This window comes from Desmodus rotundus, chromosome 3, assembly GCF_022682495.2.
Source record: "Desmodus rotundus isolate HL8 chromosome 3, HLdesRot8A.1, whole genome shotgun sequence".
Classification (NCBI taxonomy): Eukaryota; Metazoa; Chordata; class Mammalia; order Chiroptera; family Phyllostomidae; genus Desmodus; species Desmodus rotundus.
This window is the reverse complement of record NC_071389.1, coordinates 15,978,695-16,005,975: the sequence shown is the minus strand read 5'-3', so window position 1 is coordinate 16,005,975 and position 27,281 is coordinate 15,978,695. Positions and strand designations below refer to the sequence as shown.

The 27,281-nt window shown below is 55.2% G+C and overlaps 3 protein-coding genes and 1 non-coding gene across 6 annotated transcripts in view; 1 reads left to right on the top strand and 3 right to left on the bottom strand.

Annotated features, from left to right (window-relative positions):
- The first annotated feature begins 564 nt into the window (after positions 1-564).
- Positions 565-21,433, top strand: UBXN11 (UBX domain protein 11). The gene is given in 15 exon segments (XM_071221119.1): positions 565-2,911; positions 4,107-4,209; positions 5,211-5,239; positions 5,867-5,965; positions 8,415-8,515; positions 8,972-9,026; positions 9,502-9,578; positions 12,110-12,236; positions 17,720-17,931; positions 18,165-18,242; positions 19,220-19,337; positions 19,472-19,575; positions 20,892-20,965; positions 21,038-21,178; positions 21,259-21,433. Coding segments are annotated over 14 exon segments (1,461 nt in total). The 5' UTR covers positions 565-2,911; positions 4,107-4,138.
- Positions 20,180-20,307, bottom strand: LOC112299722 (small nucleolar RNA SNORA51). The gene has a single exon (XR_002974310.2). It is a non-coding gene; the product is annotated as a small nucleolar RNA SNORA51 (small nucleolar RNA).
- A 746-nt stretch (positions 21,434-22,179) lies between the features above and the next one.
- SH3BGRL3 (SH3 domain binding glutamate rich protein like 3) lies at positions 22,180-23,637 on the bottom strand. Its single transcript, XM_024554745.3, has 3 exons — positions 23,479-23,637; positions 22,742-22,909; positions 22,180-22,621 (listed from the first exon to the last, which is right to left on the bottom strand). Exons 1-3 carry the CDS (start codon positions 23,524-23,526, stop codon positions 22,556-22,558), a joined length of 282 nt encoding a protein of 93 aa, XP_024410513.1. The 5' UTR covers positions 23,527-23,637; the 3' UTR covers positions 22,180-22,555.
- Positions 23,638-24,888: 1,251 nt separating this feature from the next.
- Positions 24,889-27,281, bottom strand: part of CEP85 (centrosomal protein 85) — a 29,821-nt gene continuing 27,428 nt past the window's right edge. For all 3 annotated transcript variants that reach the window (XM_024554412.3, XM_045190702.3, XM_045190704.3), the window contains 2 exons: positions 26,864-27,089; positions 24,889-26,488 (listed from right to left, as the gene is read on the bottom strand). In XM_024554412.3, coding sequence (XP_024410180.2) covers positions 26,328-26,488; positions 26,864-27,089 — 387 coding nt within the window. In that variant the 3' untranslated portion in view covers positions 24,889-26,327. The remainder of the gene's footprint in view (positions 26,489-26,863; positions 27,090-27,281) is intronic.

The window sequence follows — 27,281 nt, the reverse complement described above, 5'->3', positions numbered from 1 at the left end:
CGCAAAGGAACTATAATTTGAGCGTCCCTGCAGAGCGCCATCCAGTCAAGACGTTTGCACAGATATTCAGATTTAATAAATATTTATTAAGTATTTGCATCATTTCAATTTACGTTCAAAATAGCCCCCACCAAATACTGATTAGATGGGGAACAGGCTCAGAAAGATAATTTCTCTAAAAATCAATTTAGCAAAACTATGACATTCTCGGCATTACACATTCAGGTCCAGAGGCTTCCAGCAGCTTCATGAAGCCAATCCTAGTTTATCCACTTTCTGGACCTCCAGGTGGTATAAGGTAGCTTCCATTTCCCTAGACCCTGAGCACGCTCAAAGCGGTGGATTCTGGGATTTACAGTAACTCCGCGAAGATTAAACTCTATGGGCCAATAGAATTTGAGCACAGAAGGCAGTACCTGCCTCCGCTGCCTTTGGTTGCTCAGACACCCCCTCGAATTAGCCAATGAGAGGCGGACGGGTCCTGGTCGCCTGGGAAACTGCGTGACAACAAGATGGCGCCGCGGGACGGCTCCGTGGCCCTGCGTGGTGAGTCCCGACCTAAGACCTTTCTGCTCGCGGAGTACCCCACGCATGCTGGGGTCTCGCCTCAAAAATCCAGAAGGCTTGACTCCTACAGCGGCCCAGCTTCCCCATCAGGACTCCCGCGTCCTGGGATCGGATTCGGGCCCTTGCCTACCTTGGCTACGCGCGGAGGCGGCGACGCGGCTCCCAGGGCGGGGTTAGGTGGTGAAATAAGTCTCGCCCAGAGCGCTTCCAGCTGGAGATCTAGGGAGTGCTGGCTAGCAGCTTGCCGGGCCCCGTAGGCGCTGGAAAGCACCGGGGCTTGGGGGAAGCCAACAGGTCGAATAGGTGTGACAAAAGATGTCAGTCAAGCACAGTTCTGAACTTGGGTCCCAAAGGTGTAGAGGCATAGGACACATCTTTCCCCTCACAGCCCTAGCCTTAAACGAGAGACAGTGCAACCTCAAAGCGACCCAGGTCTGAGAGGGAGACACAGTTTGCCCCTGGAAGCCCTCCAGGTGACACGGCTCTATCCTTAGGGACCCTGGGTCTGAGGGAATAGGAGAGACACATCCCTGTGCTCAGGAGTCCCCAGACTGATGGGCAGACACAGTCGTTGTACTCAGGGGTCTCCTATAATCCATGGGAACATTGATCTGGAGACATTGTATTGGATTAGCCTGGAGTGAAACTGGAAGAAAGGAAGTCAAGTGTGGGCAATTGTGACAGCCCCAAAGAAGGACACTGAAAGCTCCACTATGATGGCCAACAGTGGGCATACAAAGGCAGACCTAGGTGTGAGAGGGGCTGCAGAGTTTAGCCTGCAGGGATGATGGGATGAGATTAACAGGGAAGGAAGAAGAGAAAATTGTGGTCGGATGATTGGGTCCCATTAAGATGGGGGAAGTAGGAAGAACTTTGTTTTGAGGAAAAGATGTTGGGTTTGGTTTGGGAATCAGGTCCTTTTCTTCTATGATTGCTTTATTGAAGTATAATTCACCCCTTTAAAATGTAAAGTTCAGTAGATTTTAGTATATTTATAGAATTGTGCAGTCATCACCACGATTTTAGAACTTTCCATTAGGCAAAAAGGACACCCTGCATGCTTTAGCAGTTACCAACCATTTACTCCACAGCTGCCCCCAGCCCTAGGCATCCACTAATCTACTTTGTCACTACATGAAATGCACGTTCTGTACCTTTCATATAAATGGAACGGTAATAATACATAACCTTTTGTGACTGACTTCTTTTCCCTCAGCATAATGTTTTCAAGGTCCGTTCACATTGTAGCATGTTCAGTGGTACCTCAATACTTGTCATTAGTTCTGGAACTCCTGGCGAGTGCTGAAATCAATGACTACCCAACAGCGAAGCATTTTCTTTTGTGGGACGGCCTCATGACTCATATAAGTAATAGCACGTGCCTAGCAAGCACAGAGTGCTGAAACTTTTATTTCTCGTCCAAATGTGACGAGTACAGGGTTTGATAGGTTCTGAAGCCAACAAGTACCAAGGTATGACTGTACTTCATTCCTTCTTTATTGCCAAGTAATATTCCATTATACCACATATACCACATTTGTTTATTTGTTCATTGGTTGATGGACATTTGGGTTGTTTACACTTTTTTAGCTGCTATGACTAATGCTGCTGTGATCGTGTATACAAGTTTTTGTGTGGAGATAACTTTTCATTTCTCTTGGGTATATGCCTAGGCATGAAATTGCTAGGCCATGAGGTAAGTGTGTTTAATCTTTTATTGAACTGCCAGACTGTTTTCCACAGCAGCTGCACCATTTTATAGTTCAACAAATTACAGTCCAAGTTCCCTACATCCTCACCAAGCCTTAATTTCTGTCTTTTGTCTAGTTTCTTTTTTTTTTTTTTAAGATTTTATTTATTTTTAGGCAGAGGGGAAGGGAGGGAAAAAGAGAGGGAGAGAAACATCAATGTGTGGTTGCCTCTCATGCACCACCCCCAACCAGGGACCTGGCCTGCAACCCTGGCATGTGCCCTGACTGTGAATTGAACCAGCGACCCTTTGGTTTGCAGGCTGGTGCTCAATCCACTGAGCTGCACCAGCCAGGACTGTCTAGTTTGTTTTGAGGGGTCATTGTCGTAACAAGAGTTTGGAGGAGGGAGGGGTGATCATGTGTGGGGGGAGTTTATGCCCAGCAGTTGTAGTCACTAATACATGCCTGGGACTTTTTAGAGAAATAAAAATGTTCTAAAATTGATTGTGGTGATGATTTCGCTCTGTGATATTAAGAATCATCGTACAGTGCACTTTGAAAGGGTTAAGCAGGTGAACTCTATCTTACTAGAGCTGTTTTGTTTTGTTTTTAGCTCACGTATTGTATGACTCCATTTATACAACCTTCTTGAAGTAAGAAAATTGTAGAGATGGAAAGCCGAGTAGTAATTGCCAGGAGTTAGGGGTGGTGGAGAGAGGAGGCATGTGTGACTGAAGGAGCAGCATGAGGGAAGTCTTCATGTGACAGAACTTCTGTGGCTTGACTGCGGTGGCAGTTACATGTAGCAGCACATGGGATGACATGGCATGGAAGGATGCACACATATGGTGACGTAAAATGGGGGTTCTGGGTGAAGGATACACAAGATCTTTCTGTACTACTTTCCTAATTTCCTGTGAATCTATAATAATTTTAAAGTAAAAAGTGACAATCCGCATATAACTAAAGAACAAACAAAAACAGACTGAGAAAATAAAAAGGGATTGGCTCGGTCAGGGGAAGGGCGTGGCTGGGAGCAGGCAGACCATTTCAGGAGCCGAGCTCCAGGCCAGCAGCCATGTGCACTAAGGCCTGGTGCGTTGGAGGCCAGGCTGGCAGTTAAGAGTGGCTTAAGTGTAGAAGGAGGAGAGGAGCAGGCGAGGTCAGGAGACACAGGCAGGGACCAGATCATCCGAGTTAAGGAAATTTGAATTTTTTTCTGTGGGTGAGAAGGAGGCACTGGGAGCTTTTAGCAGGGAAATGACATGTCAGCTTTGTGTTTAAGATCCTCCTGACACCATTTGTAAATTGGTGAAGGAGCCGCAAGGGACTGTCACAGTTGGCCACAAAACCATGGGAGTGCCCAGAGAGACAGCAGGGGCAGGGGCAGGATAGGCACAGGCTTGGGAGGCTGGATAGTGGGTATGAGGAAACTCTGGGCCTGGTCCTTAGAGGGCTCCTCTGAGTCTCAAACTCCTGAGTGAAGACAGGGGGCTGCCTCCAGGTGGCAGGTCCCCTGCTCGGCAGCTGCAGGGGCCGAGTAGAGGTGCCACACCTTTCCACAGTGGAACAAAAGACTCAATTCAGGCCCTGGCGGAGGTCCTTCGGTTCTAGAGTTTGTAGATATTAGTCACATAATATACTATTTAATTCGCTGAATATAGTAGTGGCCTTTGATTACTTCCCTGATGTGCATTCATCTTTCCAGAAGAGAGAAGGAAGGGAAACCAACAAAAGCTAAAGCCCTATTTCACATTTTTAAGTGCTTCCTTTGAGCAAGAAAGTTTCAGACTACTTCCTGGTCCTGAGGAAATGACCCCAAGGACTGACTTCCTTCTTTCTACTCAGGGAGTTCCTGACAGCTAGAGTCTAGAAGAACTATGAGCTCACCTTTGGCCTCCCTTGGCAAGACCCGGAGAGTGCCCCTGCAGTCGGAGTCCGTGAATTCAGGGTAGGAGGCCGGCCTCCGGGGCCTTTGTGTCCGTGCCCCCGCCTCCTCCTTGCCCCTCCTGTGGACTGTGAGAATGAGTGTCTTGGGGGGAACAATAAGGAGTCATGTAGCTTTCCCTGACCACCTCATCTCTCTGTACCGTCTGGGAGGCTCTACGTTGTGCCAAGCACACACTGGGTGGTGCCCTCTAGTAAGGTCTGGGCTCCACGGGAGTGGCTTAGCATGTGTCTACTCATTCATTCTCATTCATTCCGCAAACACTGGCGGTGCACCTGGTCTGGGCCCTGCCACGTACCGGGTTCCCTCAGGTGTAAAGGGAGCCCTTTACACCTGTCCGGCACTTTCATCTTTTCAAGTACTTTTTTTTACCTCTCTTCTGCACATCACTTCAGTCATTCGAAGGGGACCCAGGGAGGTTGAGTGACAGGCCTAGGATCCCACAGCCATTTCAAAGCAGAGCTGGGGCTGGACTCCTTGACTTGGGGACCCTTGCCTTCCACCCAAGACTCTATGCTCCAGATCTTCCCCATCCTTCTCTGTTGGGTGGAGTTGAATACTTTTCTTTCTTTCTTTCTTTCTTTCTTTCTTTCTTTCTTTCTTTCTTTCTTTCTTTCTTAAAAAGATTTTATTTATTTATTTTTAGAAAGAAGGGAAGGGAGGGAGAAAGAGAGGGAGAGAAACATCAATGTGTGGTTGCCTCTCATGTGCCCCAACCGGGGACCTGGCCCACAACCCAGGCATGTGCCCTGACTGGGAATCGAACCAGTGGCCCTTTGGTTTGCAGGCCGGCACTCAAGGAATTGAATACCTTGAAGCCTGCCCCTTGTCTCGTCCCATTGCCAGGATGGGCTTCGGGGGTGGATATCCTCAGGAGGCAGAGGCCCAACCTCCATCTCCTTAAGCCTCGGCTAGGGGTTTGGAGCTTAGGGCCTCTCCTCTGGTGACGTTCCAGGGGGTCCTAACTTGTCTGCCTTCCTTCTCCTTCCTGCCCGGTTTCCCAGGAGGCGAGGGATAAAACTCTACGGAGATGGTAAGTGAGGGCCCTGCCCTCGTCTCTTCTTCACCTTCCGTCTGCCGCGTCTCCTTGTAGTTGGGCAAATGGAGAGAAAGAGCATGGTGAACACTTCTGTCAGCCAGAGCAGCTGGCCCAACCCCAGTCTTACCTGCAGCTGCCATCCCTTCCTGAGGACAGGGCTTCCTCCTGGAAGCTCTCAGTAGGAGGCCCCACACCCTTAGCAGAGGTGTCACCGCTAATGTTCAAACTCCTCCACCCCTGTGCGGTTGGCTGGTGAGTGCTGAGCATCCATGAGGGGCCGGATCGCAGCCCTCCTTCCCCTGACAGCCCCTCCAACCCATAGCAGGTTTTCCTCCCGAGGCCCTGTCCTCACATCGCTCCTCTGCTTCCCGCAGTCTCAGATCTTCGCATCCCAACCCCGCGCTTGCCCCCACCGTGGGGCTGGTATTGGTCATTCAGGAGCCAGGCAGGGACAGTGCTGAGGAGAGGCCTGTTCTGTTTGGATCCTTGCTCGCCAGCATCCCCAGTTTTCTGTCCTCAACTGTGACAGAATACAGGCTGTTCCATCTTGGCTGGGGCCCAGAGCCCCAGTTTACTCTGGGCCTTAGCGCCAGTGCAGTGACCTGGGTATCTTGTCTGCAGAAAATGAGGTGGACTTGCTGAATGACGGACAGGGCTCGGAAGAAAGGATCTCTGTCCCTTCCTGCTATGGCGGCAGAGGTGCCCCTGTGAGTTGGCAAGGTGAGAGACAGCAGAGGCCTAAAGGGGTCTGGGTTCCCAGCGGCAGGAAAGGGCCCCAGGGAAGGAGAGAGGCTCAGAGGGGCATGGCACCTACTCTCCTGCCTACTGGGCCTGAGGCAGCTGCTCTCACTTCTGGCTGCTGATGGCCATGTGCCTGTACCCCAAAACCTGTCCAGGGCCTAGTTTGGCATGAAGTTGTGCAGGCCCCACCCTTAGCTCAAGAGATCTGGCCAAGCCCCAGGCCAGGCTTTGTCTAGTGGAGTCCTATCAGGTGTGCTGTCCGTGGGTCCGGGGTCCAGGGTCAGAGGAGTGAAGGGCCTGAGAGTGAAGCTCTGCCTTCGGCCATCTGCTACCAGCTTTGCAGGGTTCTGGGCAAGGCCCCAAGTCCGCTAGACAGCCCTCCTCGCCTGGCCCACAGCATCCCCAAAGGGCTGCCGTGGCACTCTGGTCCTGTAGGCACCTAAATGGGGATGGGGCTCATCGGGGCGGCTTCCCAGAGGAGGTAGGGTTGGTCAGGCCCGGGCAAAGTGGAGACTTGGGCAGACAGACAACGTGAGCTGTGCAGAGCGCTGAGCAGGGTCAGAGTCTGAGTCGGCAGTCTGGGGGAGCTGGGGATGAGGTTAGAAGTCTCCACTAGCTATGTGTGTCTCGGATAAGCCCCTTCCTATCTCTCCCTGTCCATTTCCTCCTCTATGAAGTAGGAATGGGAACACCTTGGTCAGCATGTTGAGGTGAGGATACAGTGGGGGGCTCCTCCACCAAACACTCATCCACTTAACAGGTAGGGAGGGGAGCTGAGGGAGACAGAAAGAGCCTGGCCCCACAGCCATGCAGTCACAAAGCCAGAATCTCCTTCAGACCAGCGGGGGACACTTCCAGCAGTAATCCCAATGAGCAGCTCCTCCCCTTAAAGAGTCGTGAGCATGCTCTCTGAACCGCTCCCCTGCCATCTACTCCTCACCCCCTCTCAGCCGGTGTCTGTACCCCTCAAGGTCTTGCTGGTCCCATCTCACTTCTCTGCACAGCAGCATTCCACACGGTAGGTTTACCCTTCCCTCCTTCTCAGAATACCCAGGCTCTTGGCCACTACGACCACTTTCCCTGATGTCTTCCTGCCTCCCAGGTTTTTCCTCTGAGCAGCCCTTGCTAGCTCCGTATCCCCCTGGCTTTTCAGTGTGACCTCCGGCCGGGGTTCTCCTCTCTTCCTCTCTGCCTCAGTGAGCTCATACACCTGCCGACGTCTCTGTGCTGGCACTTCCCAAATGTCAGTGTGTCAGTTAAGAAGCTTTTAACTACAAGTTAGAGAACGCCCTTACTCAGCTGGCATGGACATTGAAGGAGGGCTTATTGGCCCACATCCCTAAGGAGGCAGCCCAAGGGTTGTTAATGCAGCAGCTCAAAGACAGCCTCACAACTTCAGGTTTCTCCATCCTTCCCAAGCTGCCCTTGGCACGCCAGCCCCATGAGGCTGCTGGGTGGCAGCTGCGGCTCCTGCCTCACACTTAGAAAGACAGCATACCAGGGAAGAAGAGCGCCTGCCTCTTCCCATGTCTCTCTTTTTTTTCCCCTCAAACTTCTTAATTTGAATTTTTTCCGGCACAGAGGAAAGTTGAAATGGTAGTACAATGAACACCCATAGGCCCCTCATCTAGAAGCACTTAGTGTCATTTTGCCACGTTTACTTTCTCTCCATATACACGTGTATGAATGTAAATATTTCGGGACGGACCATTTAGAAGTCAGTCACAGATACCAGGGCATCCCACCACTAAGTGCTTCAGGGTGCGTCTCCCCGGAGCAGGGAGGCGCGCAGCCCGATGCCGCGATCACACCCGAGAGCGTGCGGCCCTCAGTCACCCTCTCCAGCCTCTCCTGTACTCACATTTCCCCAGTTCCAAAATACGTCTCATAGTTATTTTTCCTCCTGATCCAGGTCAAGGGTCATGCACCGCTTTTGATTGTAATACCTTCGTAAAACAGTCCCTGCCTTTTTAAACAGTGGCACTGACTTTTTGAGGCGTCCAGGCCCCGGTCTTGTGGAATGTCCCATACTGGGTTTGTCTCCTGTTTAGCTTGCTCCTCTATCCCCCCTCTCTCTCTCCTGTAAACTGGGGAGGGGGTTTAGAGGTTTGTTTTGATTGAGGCGGAACCTTTTGAAAGTGCTTCAGGCAGTGTGACCCACGTGTCACGCCACTTACTCCACACACCTTGGACAAACGACTGGATGTCTGCGCCTCGGTTTCCTATGGCTGTTCGCTTCCTCACGGGCGTGTTGCGAGCATTGCATAAGCTGATGCATGAAAAGTGTTTGGCATGGTCCCTGTTACGTAGGTGACAGCCGTTGTTATTACTTTTATTTCCACTCCTGGGGACCCCGCTCCCTCTCCCCTGGACCCCATGCCTCAGCCTCAGCTCTAGAACGAGCTCTCGGACTTTGTCTGGTCGGCAGCCCCTGCGGCCCCTGACTCGGAGCTTATGGCCACCATGACGAGGAAGGTGCGGGACCTGGAGCAGCAGGTGAAGGCTCAGACCGATGAGATGCTGTCCAAGGTGGGCCCCGGAGGGGAGAGGGCCAGGGTGGGCAGGTGCCGGAACCATCCCCCCACACCAAACTGCCTGGTCCGAGGGCCAGGAGTGGCCTGGGGCTGATCAGGTCACTGGGGTGAACTGAGCAGAGAGGCTGGGGACATTCTCCCCAGCTGAGCAAGGATGCCCTTGGACCTCAGACTGGGCGGCAGCAGTGGCTGCTGGCTTCTAGGGCACTTGGGGGGGGGCCTCCACGCCTTTCCCCTGCCTCTGTGGAACCACAAGGATCACCTGAGATACCGGAGCCGTGGCGAAGGAGGGGCAGGGGCAGGGGCTTTAGGCTCCCTAGTGCCCCTGCAGAGGCAAAAATGCTGGACCTTCCCTTCTGGAAGGGGCTCCCCGGGGCTCTGGGACCACCAGGCCTGTCTGTACCTCGCCCCCGCCCCCCCCTCCCCCCCCCCGGAAATCTTGTTGCTGCAGGATCGGAAAATCCGGGCCCTGGAGGAATTGCTGGAGACCCTCCAGGAGCACGGGGGTAAGAGGCCATCTCGGTGGGCTGCTTGGCTCTCCTGTTGTACTTCCCCTGGGCCGCTGACCCCTGGGCATCAGGGCTCCAAAGCATCAAGCTGAGTCTTGGGGGGGGTCTGGACAGCTGAGCACAGAGAGGGGCAGAGACACTGAGGGTGGTGCCCTCCTTTGTGGGACTGAGTCCCTTGAGTGTAGATGCAGCCCAGCGCTGAGCATACGGCGCTCCCCTGAGAGTGTGGAGGAAACCCAGCCTCCTCAGGAAACTTGCTCCAGGAGGGAGGTGACCTCCTCAGTCAAGAGGGCAGTGACCTCAGTCAAGAGGGCATCCCCTGTCAGGGTCTAGAGGCGTCAAGAGAGGCTAGAGGCGGCTCTCAGGGGATCCTTCAAGTTCTCAAGGGATAGCTGCTTCAGGTGACCCTCTAGGCAGACCTCTGGTCAAGGTAGCCTGGCAGCCCCGGAACCCCATCCCATCTCTCCCGAAGGCCAGATGTCCCTGCAGCGGCAGGAGGAGCTGGAGGCGATGTGCATGAAGCTGCAGCGGCAGGTGGGGGAGATGGAGGTGAGAGAGGCAGTGGCCAGGGCTACCTGTCCCTCAGGAACTGGGTCAGAGCCCCCTCGTGGGGCCCCTCGTCACATTTCCCATCCCAGGCCCTGCTCTGGTCGCCCTGCTCAGGGCTGATCTGGAGGTGGAAGAGTCAGAAAGGTGTCCAGGGTGGGGCACACTCCTTCCCGCCTGGGCCTCCTCTTCAGTCTCCTCTTGAGTGTCACCCCACTGTGAGCGACTCGCCCCTCTGGCCCCAGCCTGCCTCTGGCTCTTTGACCACACTGAGGTCTCTCACCTCAGAACCTTGGCCGTGCTGATCCCTCGGCCTGCCATGTTTTTCCCCACCTTCCCCTTTTCACTCACCCTCAGTCTCAAATCAGGTGGGGGCCCTTCCCCAGGGGCCCCGCTCAGACTCTGACCAGGGCGGCAGGCTCTCTGTCCTGCGCTTCCTTTGGTGCGTTATCGCTTCCCCTCAGGGACCACGAACTCCAGGAGGAGGGGGGACTGCTCTCCTCCTGTTCGCTGTGGCATGCCCAGGACCTGGTGCGGTACCCGTCCATACGTGTTCACTGATGGGTCACGGCCACCCCCTGCCCCTGATTTTGGCATCCCAGTAACGCTGTGTCGCCTTCCTTGCCCCCATTCATACAGCAAGTCTCAAACAGGAAGGGCCCTATTTTTAAGGGGGGGTCCTGGGGGACGTGCTCTGTCAGTGCCCCTCACTTCCTCACTGGCCCCACCAGAAGCTCTTCCTGGGGTTTAACCTCTCTCTGTGCAGGGTTGTGTTCCAAAGTCCCAACTGAATTTAAGACCACAACAGCAAACCCCCAAGCTGCAGCTGCAGCTGGGGGCCCTCCCCACCACTGCCCCCCACCCCCCTGGCCTGTTCATACCTGGGGCTGTGGGGGAACAAAGCGCTGCTCTCTGAGCAGCCTGCTGGGAGTGCTGGCAGCCCTGGGGCTGGCGGAGGGAGTCATATACAGCCCCTCTGTTCACAGTATTCACACGTTTATTGCTTCATTAATTTAACAAACTCGTAAGAAGTGCCTCCTGTGTTCCAGGTATTGGGATGTAGATGTGGTCCCCTCCCTCATGAGCTACAAAGTCTGGAAGGGACAGGGACATAAACAAGTGCACAGAAAAATAACACAAGTACAGACATATGATGAAATACTCAGTGGGTGACCCAATAGGGACTAGTTGGGTTTGTTCCACTTTGTGGGGTGATTTTGAACAAGAGGTCCGGAGCAGGGGTGTCAAACTCATTTTCACCGAGGGCCACATCAGCCTCGCGGTTGCCTTCAAAGGTCCGAATGTAATTTTAGGACTGTAGGAATGTAACTACTCCTCTTAACTAGGGGAAAGGAGCGTGGCGCTGCCGCCTGGTAAAAACAAAGTGTCGGGCCGGGTTTGGCCTGCGGGCCTTGTGTTTGCCACCTGTGCTCTAGAGGGTGCGAGGGGACCAGGGAAAGAGAATCTAGGCTGAAGAGATGCAAAGCTCCACCTGCCACCACAGAAACTTGGCTTATGGTGGGGTGTTTGTGGGAGCTAGAGGGAGAGCCAGAAGAGGCTGCAGGGATCACGTGACAGGGGCCCGGTTGGTGGGGGCGGTGTACCACCCACCGTGTGAGGTTGGATTCAGTTCTGCAGGAATTGGGAACCACGGGAAGGTTTCAGTTAGAGGAATGGTTGGGGGAAGGCTGGTAGAACCTCTGAATCATCCAGGAGGGAGATGACGGAGGCTTGCAAGAGAGTGGCAGCAGAGTTGAGTGGATGGATTTGAGCCTGCTTCGGAGGTGGTGCCCACAGGTGTTGAAGATCTTGGGGAGGCAGAGAGAGGAATGGGTCATGGATGAGGCATAGGTGGAGGGCGTGCTGTGGACTGACTGCGGGAGACCTGGAGTGGAAGAGGTTTGGGAGGTGGGGGCAGGTGGGGTGAACTTGACTGTTTGGGTCAAGTTCATTTTGAGCTGCCTGTTAGACATCTAATTGTAGATGGCTGGAAATGTGAAACTGAAAACAATGTGTGTTGCAGAGGATAAAGACAAACCTGCTGGGTTCAGCACTGGGCAGGCTGGTGGTGGCTGCATGTAGGTGGGTTGAGGGGAGAAAGGGACAGGAGGAACCAGCAAAGGAAGTATAGACAATTCAGAAGTTCTGTGACAGAGGTGTGAGACCCAGCCTCAGGGAGGCAGTGAGTGGGTGGCTACATCCTCTTAGTCCTGTGAGGGATTCCCACCACTGTGACCCTGCCTTCAGTGATTCTTGTGCCCGGCTCTGTGCTAGGTACTTGACGTGAATTATTGTGCCGAGTCCTCCTCACAAGCTTATGGGGAAGGTGCCACCATCTCCATTGTATAAGGAGGAGCCCGAGGCTCTAGAAAGTGAAGGGCTTCCCAAGTTCACAGCCAGAAAGTGACCAAGACCCCTGGGGCCATCCCCTCTGCCCAGTCAGCTCTGGGACCTGAGGCTGGGGCCTGGGCAGATACCACCTCTTTCCTGGGAACAGACTGAGTTGACAGTGCCCCCGGCATCTCCCTCTCCAGCGGTTCCTCGGTGACTATGGCCTGCGTTGGGTGGGCGAGCCCATGGACCGGGAGGACTCGGAGGAGAGTACAGGCTCAGAGGATGACAAGAGGGACTGGATGAAGGCCAACAAGTTCTGGAAGCCAGGTAGAGTAGGGGGCTCACCCCCAGCCCCTCCTACAAAGGGAATTCTGTAACATCTTCCTTTTGGCCAGAAGCTATCCAGAGGCCACATCTCATTCACGCCCCTGCCTCCAAGCACGAGGTGCTTCGAGACATCCCAGACCTTGCCACTGACACGGGCAGGCAGGAAAGGCCTTGGCCTGCATCACTGACCCCTAAACTGCCACCACATTCTTCCTCTGGTCTTGCTTCAGACTCTCTCTCTGCTTGCTCATCTTTCAAAGACCCAGAGATAGAAGATGTAACAAGACCTCATTTTTCCTCAGGCACCATAGTTTATAAAATGCCATCCATCTAAAAGTTACTGCCTTCAAAAGCAGTCCCTCTGCTTTGGAAGCTGGACCCCTCTTTGGGTCCCTTTTCATGTTCATTTATAACCAGACTATTGAAATCTACCTGCTTCTGTGGGACTTACCACTTAAAAAAAGTTAGAGAGAGAGAGAGAGAGGAAAGGAGAGAGAAAGAGAGAGAAACACTGATTTGTCCCACTTTTCATGCACTCACTGGTGGGTTCTTGTGTGTGCCCTGACCCAGGATAGAACCTGCAACCTTGGCCTATCAGGACTGAGCTACCGGCCAAGGCACCACTTTTCATTTTTACTTCGACTGCTAGTATCTTGAGGTCTGCACCCCATAGATAGTAGTTCGTAGGTCTGAACTATTGGCCGGTTCTGAAAGCTACTGGGACAGTTCTTTTCGAAGAATGGAGGTGGTTGCCTCCATGTAGCCCTTAGCTCTTCTGCCAAAAAAACGACATGTTTCTCATTTATAGCCGCTTTTCCTCCTGGGACTCCCCTCTCTCCTTGCTTCTCTGGGTCCTCCCTACACTACCTTGTCCTCAGATACCAGACTGCTCCTGCCCCAAGGGCCCCTCAGATCCACAAAGCTGGCCTCATGCCTGCCCTGCTGCTGTGGTTCTTCCTCTGTGGGATGGACACCAGGCCCCATAGGCCCTGGAGGATCTGGCCAGTAAATGGTGAGCCAGGGCATCAGTACTGGGGCTGATTAAACGTTCCAGAGCTTGGACTCCTGCCTTAGGGAAGAGGACCCAGCAGCAGGGGAGCCTTTCAAGGGCTTGGCCTCAGGCTGGATGATTCACCCCTTCCCACCAGTATATTGAGCCTCAGATGGGATGAGTGCCAGGTGCTTCAGGGTATTCGGAGACATGAAGGGGACAGTTCTGTTCTGGTTACAACAGGTATTGAGCCTCAGGGCTGAGTTCCTCACTACTTCCCAATCCCCCTGTGAACTCCTTACTACCCCTTCTCTGTCCCTCTCTGAGCTTCTCCCTACCCCCTGCCCTGTCCCCCTCTGAGCTCCTCACTACCCCACACTCCTATCCCCACTGAGCTCCTCGCTTCCCCTACCTTTCGTCAAGGTCCTGCCCTCCTTCATCTCCCCCTCACCCTGCCAGCCGCCACCTCCCCCTACCACCCTTCTACCCAAGCCCTGGGCTGCTGTGTTTGGGTGGGAACCTCCTCCCTTCCCTGCTCAGTAAGCATGCTCACTCCACGGGCTGCAGCAGCTCCACTTGTCCTTAGGCTGCCCTTGAGCCCATGGAAATGGCCTGACCTAGACCCCAAGCAGGCTAGCTCTTCCCCTCACTCGCCCCACCTCAGGCTGGTGCTGTGTCCCATGAAGTGCCTTGCCCCCTTTTCTCCCCTCTTTTGAAGCTCAGCTAGAACCTGACCTGCTGCAGCAAACGCACACAGAGCGCCTGCTCTGGGCCAGGCGTGTGCCGCCTACACCACCGCCACCGCTCATGGGAAGGGGCTGTGCATTAGAGTCCTCATCTGTGACATGATTGGCCCCTAAGGCTGCCAAGAGCAGCAAATACCGTAGTGCATGTGGAGTGTCCTCGCAGGCCGATGCTTCAATGACCATGAGCCATTGTTGCTTAGCCCTGTGATGTCCCAGAGTGCCCAGCACAGTGCCTTGCCCCTAGGCCAGGGCCTGGGCGCATACACATGGTTGGTGGGCAGCAGCCAGGCTCCCAGGCCTGGGTGATCAGAGCACACTGGGGCAAGCGGGCGACAGTGCTCAACAGCAGGTTGGTCTGTGGCCCTGGCAGAGCAGAGTGAATGGAGGTAAAGTCCCCAGAGCAGGTTTGTGGAAATAATGGGTCCATTTCCTGTTCAACAGCCTTCATGTGAGGTGGGGAGGACGGTCCATGCGGGGGTGTCTTGGGCACTACCGTGACATTGCACAGCGAAGATAGTCCTCCCAGCGAAGGTGTAAGGAACTGTCCAGTCCTCGTGCAGGCCCGCCACTGTCCTGCTGATAGTGATGGGGGTGGGGGGCGCTGCAGCCCCCACAACAGCACTTACCACATGTCATTGTCTCTGTCACCCTGTCTCCTTCACTCAAGTATGAGCCCAAAGAGGACAGGACTCTGGGCCTAGCAGAGCGTGGGTGCTCCAGACACGTTTGCTGGACGGCAGGACAGAGGGATGTACCCGGTCCAGCCTTCTAGAGCAGCCACTCTTGGCCAGGCCTGGGGCTGGATGCTCTAGCCTGGGTTCAAGAAGTGTTTGGTATGGTTAGAGAGTCAAACAAAATGACAACAGCCTGTTGACAGGGACCAAGGAAGTGGCTCAAGGGCTCCAGAAACCCAGGAAGAACAGGGGCTCAGCCTCAGGGGGTGAGGTTTTTAGCAAGGCCCCTCGGGGTAGGTGGCGAAAGAACACCCTGAGCCCAGCAGTGAGCAAGAGGATGAGGGTTAGTGACAGCAAGTTAGTGGCCAGGCACTTCCTCACAGCAACCCTGTGAAGTGGGGACTGTTATTGTTCTGATTTTATAGAAGAGGAAGCTGAGGCCCAGAGAGGTCGGCCCACTTGCCCAGGGTCACACAGCTTGGAAGCAGTAGCCTTGGCACTGTGTCTCCGGAGTGTGAGGGGGACCATATTGATGGGAGGCTGGGGAGCCCAGGCTCTGAGGATCTCTAGAGCTGGGCCAAGGAGTTTGGACTTGATCTCCATGCCTACCTACTACTATGTTTAATAAAGTCACGGGCCCTCAAAGTTGAACGAGGCCTCAGAGAGGACCTTGCTGCACTGCGCCTCTCCTTGGAAAGGGATGCCAGTGAGCAGTGTCCAAAGAACCGACACTGAGACGCAGCCTGTGTGCTCACTGGGAGCAGAAGCTCAGCCCTGGCTGCTGCGGCTCAGTAGTCTGAGTGCCGGCCTGCGAACAGAGGCCACCAGTGGACTCCCAGTCAGGGCACGTGCCTGGGTTGTGGGCCATGTCCCCAGTGGGGGGAGTGTGAGAGGCAACCACACATTGATGTTTCTCTCCCTCTCTTTCTCCCCCCCTTCCCCTCTGTCTAAAAATTAATAAATAAACAAAATCTTGAAAAGGTAAAAAAGAACAGAAACTTAGAGTCACCTGGACCCTGCAAGCTCCAGGCCCAGGGCACGTTGCCTGACGAGGCCCGATCTCCCGTCTGTAAAGTGGGAGTGGCAGCACCTGTCTCGGAGCTTCAGCTGAAGCAAACACTGAGTCACCACTATGGTGGGCGGAATGACGGGTCCTGTCCGCTGCCCGTTCCATGGAAGGAAAGCTGCACTCAGATGGCATGCCTTACCCGAGCTCCGCCCTGCCTTACTCCGTGTGACCCAGCGGAACTGTTCTGCTGAGCACTCACTGCAGGCTGGTAGTCACACCAAGCTCTTCCTGCCTCGTTTTTTCAGCCCTGCTTTGCCCAGAGCTATGGGTTCTTCTCAGGGGCTCCTTGCCTCGCTCTCGCTGTGCTCAAGCCTGCCGGCCCACCCTGACTTCACTTTGCCATCCACTAGCTTACTTGCCAAGGGCCTTTGGACTGATTTTCTGAGCAAACTTCTTTTCCCTCTTATTTCTTCTTGGCATCCTCCCCTGGGCTTCTGTCTGCCCCATCCCCTGGCGACCGCCCCATGCCCTGTTAGCTCCCACAAAAAGCCCTGGCCCGGGGAAGCAGCTGCATTAGCAGTCAGCCTACATAGCGGTTTTCCTGGCTCTGCTTGGTGGGGTCTGCACGGGCCAGGTCATCTCAGTCTCACCTTTCTAGGCCTCACTTCCTTCATCTGCAGGAATATAGGGAGCAGGGCAGATGTTGAAGGTGAACTTTTCTGTTGTTATTTTTAGGTTAACCCATGTGTTCCGAACGTAGTTGTTAGAGGAAAATAGTGTCTTGACATTGCTCTGACTCATACCAGGCATGCTGGGTTCTGTGAGGTTTTTGGGAATCTCAGGGACTCCGGGAGGAGATGGGGGCAGGTGCGGCCCCGACAGCAGTGGACATTGTAGGGGAAAGGGAAGGACCGCTGGAGCCACTGTTTCAGCAGTACAAAGGCAACAGGAAATGGCCACCCACATCTGTACTTCCCCCGGTACAGCCACTGTAACCATTGTGGGGAAAGGAATCGGGTCCCCGGAGCCCTGACCCACATCCTGGTGCAGCCTGGCTGCCCTGGTGATAAACATCTTCCAGGAAGGCCCGGAAAGTCGCTGGCGTTGGGTGGGAGTTACACCCCAGCAGATGACTGACTTAGGAGCCGGCTCCCTCACCTGTCCCCCACCGGCCTCCCACCAGCTTTCTGCTCTGGCATCTGTCGCGGCTGTCCCGCCACCGCATCTGCACCGCCTGAGGCGGATGCACCGCTGTGTGTGCAGCGCATTTTCTCAGACTTGGAGGCCAGAGCTTCTGTCAGCTTCTCAAAGGGGTCTGTGACCCAGAAGTAGTGGCACAACCGAAGACCCGTGCCACATCTGTTCTGTTCAGCAGCTGTCCCGACATCCTCCTTAGGAGCCATGTGTCCTTACTCCGACCTCTTTCTCCTGATAAAGCAGATGGGGCAGGAGAAACAGACTCTAGAGTCAGCCCCTCCTCTAACTTGCCAGGGGGCCTGGGGCAAGTCATTTTTCATCTCTGTGGGCCTGTTTCCTCATGTGTAAAGTGGAGGTAAATCACCCCCACCTCATATCCTCTGGGCTGGCCTGAGGCCCATCTTTTGCAAGGGAGAGTTGGTAACAGCAACTAACACAGACAGAGTGCTTGTTCCTCGTGGGCCCTCACATGGGCATCTTCTTGGAATCCAGCTGCTAACCCAGCACCTGGCACAGACCAGTCAGGTCCTGCTCTTGCCACTTATTCTGTGAATCCCGAGGCATACCATTAATCTTCCCTAATCCTCAGTTTCCTCATCTGAAAAATGGGGCTGATGATAGCCCTACAGCATAGGGTTGGAATGAGGAGAGAACAGGTTAATAGATATTAACCCCCTAGCACACTCAATAAGATAACTATTATTATTGTCTAGTGTTAGTTGTCCTTTCTCCTCCACAGGTGGCCACTTAAAGAGATGCTAAAGCCACTGCTGTCATGGGGGTGGGGGTGGGGTGTGGAAGCCAGGGCTGCTAGGGCACACTGCAGTCAAGAAGAGAGGCTCATGGGTGTCTATCCTCTTTACCAGGGGATTCACTGGTGCCCCCTGAGGTGGACTTTGACAGGCTGCTGGCCAGCCTGAAGGATCTCAGTGAGCTGGTAGATGGTGACACCCAAGTGACACCAGTGACCAGCGGAGCACAGCTGTGTGTGCTTGAGCCCATCCCCCTGAAGCTCTACCGGAATGGCATCATGATGTTTGATGGGCCCTTCAGGCCGTTCCATGACCCTGCCACACAGGTAGGAGTGGGGGAGGGGCAAGACAGGCCTGCGGGGCTCCCCACTCTGTTCCTCATTAGTTGGAGGTGGTGGGGACCAGTCTGCCCCCTCTGGGCGCTCAGACCCATGAAGAACTTGCAGAGCGCCCTGCCACCACCCCTGCCGAGGCCCAGGGCCTGCCATCCAGACAGGAGGTAGGGTGGGGGTCACCACACAGGCCTGGCCAGTCGTTACCCTTTCTCTCCCTCCTGCAGCGCTGCCTCCGAGACATATTGGATGGATTCTTCCCCTCAGAGCTCCAGCGCCTGTACCCTGATGGGGGCCCTTTTAAGGTGATGAGCTACTCAAACCATTCAGGACTCCCTGTGTGGGGATTTTGCAGGGTGGTGGGGCCAGCTTCCTCAGCCATCACTCAATTTGAGGCTTGAAGCAAGTGCCCCACCCCAGGGGACCCCAGTCTGATGACCTTCAGGAGGAGAGTGAACCCCGAAGTCTGGCTGGGAAGGGAGTGGGTGGCTGCCACAGCCCAGACAGCATGGGACTAAGCAGCAGGCAGTGCCCCCTGCTGGCATCCTGAAGGCACAGCCCTCAGCTGTGGGACCACTGCCCTCCTCCAGCATTTGAGACAACTTGACTGCCTGGGGTCCCTGAGGAGTCTACAAAGGTGACCTGGCTTCCCCTAAAGGCTCCTGGAGCCATCTGGTTGGGATGGAAGGTAGTGCCATGGTGGGGGCTGGGGGGTGGGAAATGTTGGGACTAGAAGACAGGGGATGGGGCTGGTCCCCTGCTGGTGTGTAGGATGAAGGCCACTGTGATGGGAGCACAGGAGACAGTGTCCCAGAGGTGGTGTGTTAGTTCCACAATGAAGGCACATGTGCCACTGTGGCTTGAAAATAGTGAGTCATGATCGGGGGCCCATGCCAAGATGGTCCCAGAAGGTGTGCCTTGTTGGGGACAAGTGAGGTGACATGTAGAATGATGGGATCTGCACTGCAGCCTGTACAAGGGCCTTGTCTTCTCTGAGTACCCTCATCCCTCTCGTTCCTGTGGGCTCCTGAAAGGGGCTCTCTGAGGAGGATGTCAGGACCGTGGCTTCAGTGAGGGCCGCTGCAGGACGAGCAGGGCCCAGGTGTGCAACAGCATGAACTACAGCTCTCTCTTGCTCTGTCCCAGGGCCTCAGTTTCATCACCTGTAAAGGGGATTGCATCAGACCACCCCATGGGCCCATTCCTGGGGCGTGGGCAAGCAGGGGTAGGGGTGGAGCCGGGGCTGAAGAGCTGGGCCCACCGCTGTCTCCCTTCTTGCCAGGTGAGTGACCTGCGCAACCAGGTCTACCCAGAGAATAGGCTGGACCCATTTCCAGGCGAGGGCCGCGTGGTGGGCTGGCAGAGGATTCGAAAGCCCTCAGTCACAATGGAGCACCCAGGTGAGCTCGGTCATGAGGCTGAGCCAAGTGGCGGGGATGCTGTACATGACAAGCTCCAGGTGGCCTCCTCCACCATCACTAATAGATACCCCCCCGCCCTCCCCTCTCCAAGCCTCTCAATGCCCTCCCCGCAGGCTCCAAGATAACTGCAGAGAAGTTTCTGAACAGGCTCCCCAAATTTGTGATCCGTCAAGGCGAGGTGATTGACATCCGGGGCCCCATCCGGGACACCCTGCAGGTGAGGCAGGTCTTGGGGGCTTTGCTGTCAACCCTGGACCAGCCTACCACAGTAGTGGTTTGTGTGGAGGCTGACTTGGGGGTGCCTGAGGAGGGCCTGGATGGAGAGATGGGTGTCGTGGAGCTGTTCCACTGTCTCCTGGAAACTGGAGCTGTTGAGGGCTCTGGGCTGGGACCCAGAGAGCAGCTGGGTTGGTAAGGGTGTGGCTATAAGAGGGGAAGTCAAAGTCTTTTTAGGCCAGAAGTGGGCCCAAGGCCCAGGCCACTGCCTCAGAGTCCAGACCAAAAATCCAGTTCAGTTCTGGAGATCGCTTCCTGGCCCTCACAGAACTCGTCCACTATCCTCTCCTCACTCCTTCCTTGTCTCTACTTGTGAAAGGTACCAAGCCTCACTTTCCCAGGACTCTGCCCTCTTCACCCCACATTGCCAAATCCTATCGATCCCCAGAACCTCTGAATCCATCCCTTCTCTCCATTCTCACCATCCTCGTCTAGGCTCCCGAACGTCTCCCCCAGACAACTGCAGTGGTCTTACTGGCCTCCCACGTCCACTCCTGCCCCGCCAACCACCCTCCCCTAAGCAGCCTCTGCTCTTAATTTTTTTCACACGTCCCCCCATTCACAATACAGATCAGGTGGGGACCTGAGCTGAGGTGTTCACTGGGTGCATTTACTCTGCCTCTTCTTTCTGTCGTCAGTGTAGGAACACGCCTGTGGTGAGCACCGGGAGGCCAGCCTCCACTCTTTTAAAAATGTAAATTGGATCTTGGCTCTTTCTGGTTGAAACCCTCTAGTAGTGGTTCTTGGTAAAGTGAAGCTCTTGACCCCAGCACTCAGGGCCTGTCCTTGCCCCCAGCTGTGCCCCCCCCCCCTTTTCTTTCTTCCAGTCCAACCTGATTCCCGCAAACTGCTGACACTTTCCCAAATGTATCACCTCCTCTATGACCTGGGGACCTTTGCCCATGCTGCCTGGAGTATCCCCGCTCCCCATTCCATTTCTAAGGACTCCTCCTCTTCCTTCAGTCAATGCTCAGGTGTCATTTCCCTAGGGAGGTCTTCCCTGACCCACGCTGGGCCAGGCATCCGGCCTGGTCATCATCAGTGTGGGGTTCTCTCTCCCCCACTAGACTTTGGAACCTCCAAGCTTCCCTTCCATTTCCTCTCCTTGAAACTCCTTTACACAGAGCACCCCCACCTCCCCTTAGACTCATTGGCTTCAGCAATCCCTGGTCATGAACAAGCCCTCACTAAGGGTTGGGGTTGGGTGTGACTCTGGCAGGGTTCAGGGCTCTGTCCACGGTCCTTGATGCCTTCCAGAGCTGCTGTCCATGGCCTGTCCCAGTCCAGGAGATTGTGGTGGAGACACCTGCCCTGGCTGCAGAGCATAAGAGGTGAGGGCAGAGTGGAGAGGTGAGGACCTGGGGGTTGGGCCTTGGGGGCACTGACCGCCTCTGGGCCCGCAGGAGCCAGGAGTCACCGGAGTCGCCTGCGCCCCAGCTTTCCATGCTGCGCATCAAGTCTGAGGATGGTGAGCAGGCCTTTCTGCTGCTGATGCGGCCTGAGGACACTGTCGGTGATGTGCGTGATCTGCTCGCAAAGGCCAGGTGGGTGTGAGGCCAGGCTGGCAGCTGCAGCGGGGGTCTGGTCCCAGAACCCGGCCTGATCCATTCTGCCGGGTCCTCAGGGCCATGGACGCAAACACCTTTGAGATCTTCCGTACGTTCCCGCCCACAGTCTACAACGACGACATGCTCACGCTGCAGGCTGCAGGACTGGTGCCCAACGCAGTTCTGCTACTGCGTGCACGCAGGGCTCTGCCACCTGCCCCCTGACCCCAACCCGACCACCAATCCCAATAAAGCGCCCGCCCCCAACACCAGCTGTTGCTCAGAGAGGCTCCTCTGTGGGGCAGCCCAGCTGGGCGCCAGGGAAGGCTGGGGCCCAGCTGGGCGGGGGAGGGGGCGGTGCTGACCCGCCCTCTCTGTAACTCGAGCCCCAGCTGGCAGGCCTAGGCACTGGGTCTTTGTCTTCCAGGTTCCTCTTTCTCCACAGAAGGGTTAAGCGGATCCAGTGAAGGGAAGGCTGGCTCCAGCACTGGCTCAGCTGGGGCAGCAGGGCCTCATGTGCAAGTGTGGAGCCAGCAGATCCCTGTGCACAGACATGCACGGAACCACAAACATGTGGAAAGCTTCCTCGACACTACGCACAAAGCCACTGTCCCCAAACTGGCAGAACTGCAGCTGTGTACCGATTCCCATGACACACCCACACTTAGCCAATCTGTTGGGACACAGGCAGGCAGCCACATGGCCCAGCCACATTACTGACAGACATGCAAATGTGCAGTACACACCAAGGCACAGATGTATCATCACATGCGTGTGAACTGGGAGGGGACCCACCCACACTGTTTGCAGAAACCATTGGTCCACACACGTGTGTGCTGGACACATATCCAAACACATGCACTATCACACACAAGTGCCACACAGGGGACCCCTCAACCCACCTGCCCACAGGAGCACAGCCTCAGCAGACTTACATCTACCAGCCTTGCTCAGAGCAGGAACTCAGGATGTCTAGGCAACACCAAACAGACAAGGCGCCAATGGAATGGGACATTTAATCGTCTGTAGGGTGCTCCCAGGTTGGGGACTGCGGGGCCTTTGGCAGAGCCCTGGCTAATGGAACCAACAAAGGTGCCCATCAGCCAGTGCCAGGCAGGGTGGCAGCCCCAGGGCCAGGCTGAGACAGCCGGCACTTGGGCTGTTGCTTAAGACAATTTCTGAGACTACTGGGTAAGGAATGTTGCCTCTGAATGGAGGAGAGGGAAGAGGAAGATAGGCTTCAGATGGAGAGCAGGGCTCCAAGGTCAGAAGGTTAGGAATAAAGGAGTTGGTCACAAGGTCCTTCATGGCCCACAGTGGCTGAGGGCTGGGGGAATGTGGTGACGGAGTACAGTTGGCCAGCTGGGGCTTGGCTCAGGCCAGTTTCAGGAACTCCTGCAGTGTGTTTTGTTCCACAGCCTCCACAAAGAGCTCATAGTCCTGGGGGAGGGGATGAGAGAGGGGCTCACGTGAATGCTGGTGCTCTGTCTCAGGCCTGACTCTGGCCCGAGTCCTTCTATCACACGCCCCCCACCCATCCTGCAACTCCCAGGCTCATACCCCACAGTACTGATCTCCGTTGACAATCTGCGGTGGGGTGGCCTTGGGGTTGCCGGCCAAGGCTCGCATCTCATCCCGCAGGGCATTGTCCTGGGAGATGTCCACTAGCTGGTACTGGATGCGCTTCCCATCTAGGATGCGGGTCACCTCGCTCTGCTGGGATTTGATCTGGAAGCAGGAGGAAGGCAGGGTTCAGTGAGCAGGCTGGAGGGCTTAGAGGGGAAACCCTGGGCAGACAGGGACTGTGGCCAGGAGCTTTTGTTCCCCCACTTTCCCCTCCACACTGTGGGGGAGGGTTCTTGCTACTAGGACTTCTGAGGATGAGTCAGGCTTGCAGTGGTGTGGGATGAGAGAGGGACCACCAACCAAGGGGAGGGAAGTCAGAGTAAAGGGAAGTGGGGTGAAGTTCAGGGTAGGTAGAGCCATAAGCTCATCAGTGGCAAGGCAGGGCAGGCCCGAGTACAGGCTGGTAAGGGGCCATCCCGTTCCAGGTACACACGACAGAGGAGAGGAGGGGTAAGATAAGGAAGTAGTGGTGGTGTTGAGAGTGGGTGTCCCAGTGACACTGGGTGGGTGTGGGCAGTTCCTGCTGAGGCTGCTGAGGCCCCAGGATGCCCAATGAAGATGTTCAGGATGGGACCCAAACCCGGAGGCCGAGCCTCGCTGCCCCCGCCCCGCCCTCGCCCTGGGGGCGGATCCGGGCTTTCCCCCAGCGTGGGCCCCAGGCATGCACTCACTTCACGGGACCCGGTGACTGACGTGCTGTAGACGCGCAGGCCGCTCATGCTGCCGGTGAAGGACTAGCGGACGAGCAGCGGTAGCTGTAGCTGCACGGCCTGGAGACGACGCCGCCGCTCGCTCGCTCGGGGAGCGGTTTCCTTCCTGCTCAGCCCGCGAGTCACCGCTCTCGGGACCAATGGGCGGCGCGGGCAGGGGCGGGGCTGGGGCAGGGCCTGTGCTACCCGCCCCTCGCACCGCAGGTCCCCTCCATCCCCACCAGGGGAAGGGCTTTCGCCCTTCTCTCGTCTGGGTTCCGGTGTGAGACTGGGGAGGGACCCCTGGGCTGGAAAGGCCAGGAAGGCAGTTTGGCAACGGCCACCTCCACAGTTTCGCCCGAATTTCTTGTGCCCAACCACCCACGCTTGGTGTCACGACAGCGCAGCGGAGCTTGGCTCCTGGCTTTGAATTTTGAAGGCTGTTTTTCAGGCAATCTAGTTCCAAGGGACCCTTCTCCACAGCCCCCCAGGGGACACCCACAAATGGCTAACCCGCTGGGATAGGAGGCACACCAAGGCAGGGACAACCCCTGCTTGAGAAATTTCCATGTCCCTCTCTACTCGTGCAGACTTAGACAAGCAAGGGTGGTGGCAGAAAACGGCCACACCCTCAAAGAGCCAGATGGAGGCCAAGGTAAGAGGCTGCTAGCTCCGGAAAGGGCGGAGGCAGAGGCTGGTGGCAGGACTCCTTGTTAAAGATCCACAGCTGGTCTTGGGTGGGGTGTCCCCAGCCCAACCCCAACTCCAGTTAGTTCACAGATGGCACCCTGAAATCACTCCTCCCAGCACAAATTCAGGGGGTTCGAAGGGAGCACAGTGTAGCAACCAGCCCAATTTTGGAGACTGCTGTCTGTCTGGGGTTGGACATGACACCCCTCAGGAGACCCCCAGGTCCAGGGCTTGGAGAGTGCCCCAGGAAGACAACCCTAGCTCTCTGAGACAAACAGCGCCCTGCCTTGCTCCAAGGGAAGCCACTTCCTCACAGCAACCCAGAGGCAGCTGACTTCCTCTTTCACACATTACTGAAACTCCAATGGTGACTTTGTTCTGTGACTCAGGGCAACTCTGCCCAATAGAAAGCTGTATGGGGAGAGACCTGATTTTCCCCGCAGAAGAGAAGTAGAGATACAGACATGAGGCTGGTCCTGCCAAAGGTCCCTCCTTGCTGCTGTCTGGGGAACTTGGCTAAACTCCTGGGCTTTGGCTTCAACAAGCCAAAATAAAGGGTGGAGTAGGGGACAGCAGTGATGGAAGGCAATGGAAAACTGAGGAGTCTGTTAAATTTTTATTTTGTAATCAAAATAGTCAATACAAACCAGTTGACATAACAAGAATTCATATAAATAACTGCTTATAAACTTTATGAGGAAAAATACCCGTGAGCATGGTGGCTGAGCTCCCAACACAGGGTGGAGACCAACCAGGCAGTTCTGCTTTCAGGAGGCAGGAGCCCAGAGGCTGAGGGGATTGCGGGGTGGGACTGCTCTGAATGGAAGGGATAAGTCACTGCATAAATAAAACACAATTTGTAAAAACACTTAACGGGTCTCATTCAGGCCCAGCAGTGAGGTCTAGGATGTTTCCCTGACAGCCAAAGCTTGGCAAGAATTGCATGGTGGCTCCTGAACTGCTCAGTGCTCCCCATTCCTACACATGGCCTCCGCGTGGCCTGGCTCCAGCTCTAGAGGCGGCCTGGGGCCAGCCCAGCAACCAGACACAAACATCCGTGAGATGCTCCCTAAACAGGAGGCAACAGAAAACAGAAAGCAGAGGGTCCAAAGGCCCTAGAGAAACACCACCACCACCATCCCAGAAAACACTGAAGTGTACCTTAAAACCTATACTGGTCACTCTGAACTCTCAAGGAGCCCAGAGTGGGAAAGGGAACCCAATGCACCCAACACAAAAGGCACAAATCAGGTCTGGGCACAGGCCCCCGCCCCAGGGTGAGGGGGTGAGCGGCTTGACAGTTGACCTGTGGCATCCTGGGGGGAAATCCTGCCTACACCCAGAACCACAGAGGAGTTTGCACTCCAAGTCAAAGAAGGGGGCTGCCTGGACGGCCTGAGAATACAGGAGAAGGGGGCTGTGCTAAACATATGGCCAGGGCCTCAGGGCCCCAGGGCGGCCGGAGAGTGGGGTCTCCTATAAAATGGCACAGATGAAGGAGCCTATAGTCCCTAGGCCTCCAATTCTAGTGGGTACTTGGCTAATGAACAGATCACCCTGAGGTGTCTTTGAGAATAAGAGCCCTGAGGAAGAAGCAGTGGGACTGGACCTAAGCAAACCCAAAAGCCAGCCCAGCTCCCAGGAAGGCTGGCACATGAGGTTTGAGAATTCTCAAATGACCACTGTTACTGGTACTCAGCCTTTCAAGGCCCTTCTAATAAAATCTGTGCATCAGTAGGACCAAGTTATGGAGAGGGAATGAATGTGGATCCACCCCAAAGGATGCAGAAGGGAGGTGAGAAGTCTGTTTGTCTTTGAGGTCAGTCTAAGGCTTGAAATAGTTTGTGAGGACTTACCAGGTGACCTGCAAAAGTTAATCAGTAACTCACCCTCAAAGGGTGAATCAGGATGATAGGACAAATGCACTCCAACAAGGCAAAGCCAGTTAAGTGACAGAGCGGGCACAGTTCCTTAGTCAGCTCTTGGCCCCAGATGGAGGCTCTTACCTCCCTTCCACACTTTCTCTGGGACTAGCAGCACACAGGAGGCAAGAGATTGTCAGGGCAGGGCCTGCTGGACTGGGCGCTCAGCAGACCAGATCCTCCCTTGGGGAATACAACCTGTCCCACGCCCAGCATTCCTCACTGCGTGACACAGTTTTCTCCCATGTCCTGGGCATATCTATCTGACATGGTGGTCCTTAAATCCTCGATGTCATGGCGCAGCTGTTGAACCTCTTCTAGTTTCCTCCTGATTACATCCGGCTTCTGTAAATCTAGTGGAGCCCCTGGGTGCTGTGCAGCTGGGGAGAACATTTTGAGAGAATGTTAGTCAAAGGACGCTTTCAGGTGGAGGGGCAGTATGCAAAGGCTGTACCTTGGAGGCCCATGGTCTTGAGACACAGCATTTTAAAAATAGCAACTGGGGATAGTGGGCTGAAAACTTGCTGCCCAAGGGCCACTTTTTGCTTGTCCACCCAGGTACCCCCAAAAGATGCCTGTTCCCAAAATAGATTTACAGAACATTTACTTTGCAAAACACACAAACTCTCAGAGGGTAGTAATCAGGCCTCCAGAGCCTTGTTCACACACGGCCGTAAGGATGGGGAAGTTGGATGAGGGTGAGAGGAGAATGAAAGCCACTCTCTCCTGGGTCCCAGACTGGCCTGAGAACTCACAGTGAATGCCCAGGAGCAGGGAGAGATTGGGGTCATGGCCCTGGGCCCTCTGGGTCACAATGCTACAGACAGCCTGCAGATCTTGAAGACAACTGGCCAGCTCCTGGTGCAGCTCAAACGCCAGCTGGGCTGTATCTGGTGAAGATGGGGACCCTGGTTGAGCTTGGTGCAGGTATTCCTGAAGCGTCAGATTCTTTTCAATCAGGTCTTGGTTCTGTGCTGAAAGCTGAGAGCACAGATGGGCAAGAACATTAACCCTGGCGTATCTGTACCTGAGTGTGAATATATGTATATTTGTGTGTGAAGGGGAGGCTATGAGTCAGGTGATGTCCCCCCTTACATCCCCCTTCCGACATTGGGCCTAGTTCCTCCTGTAGGTAGGTTGAGTCCACAGGGCTCCCGCATTGGAGAGGAAACC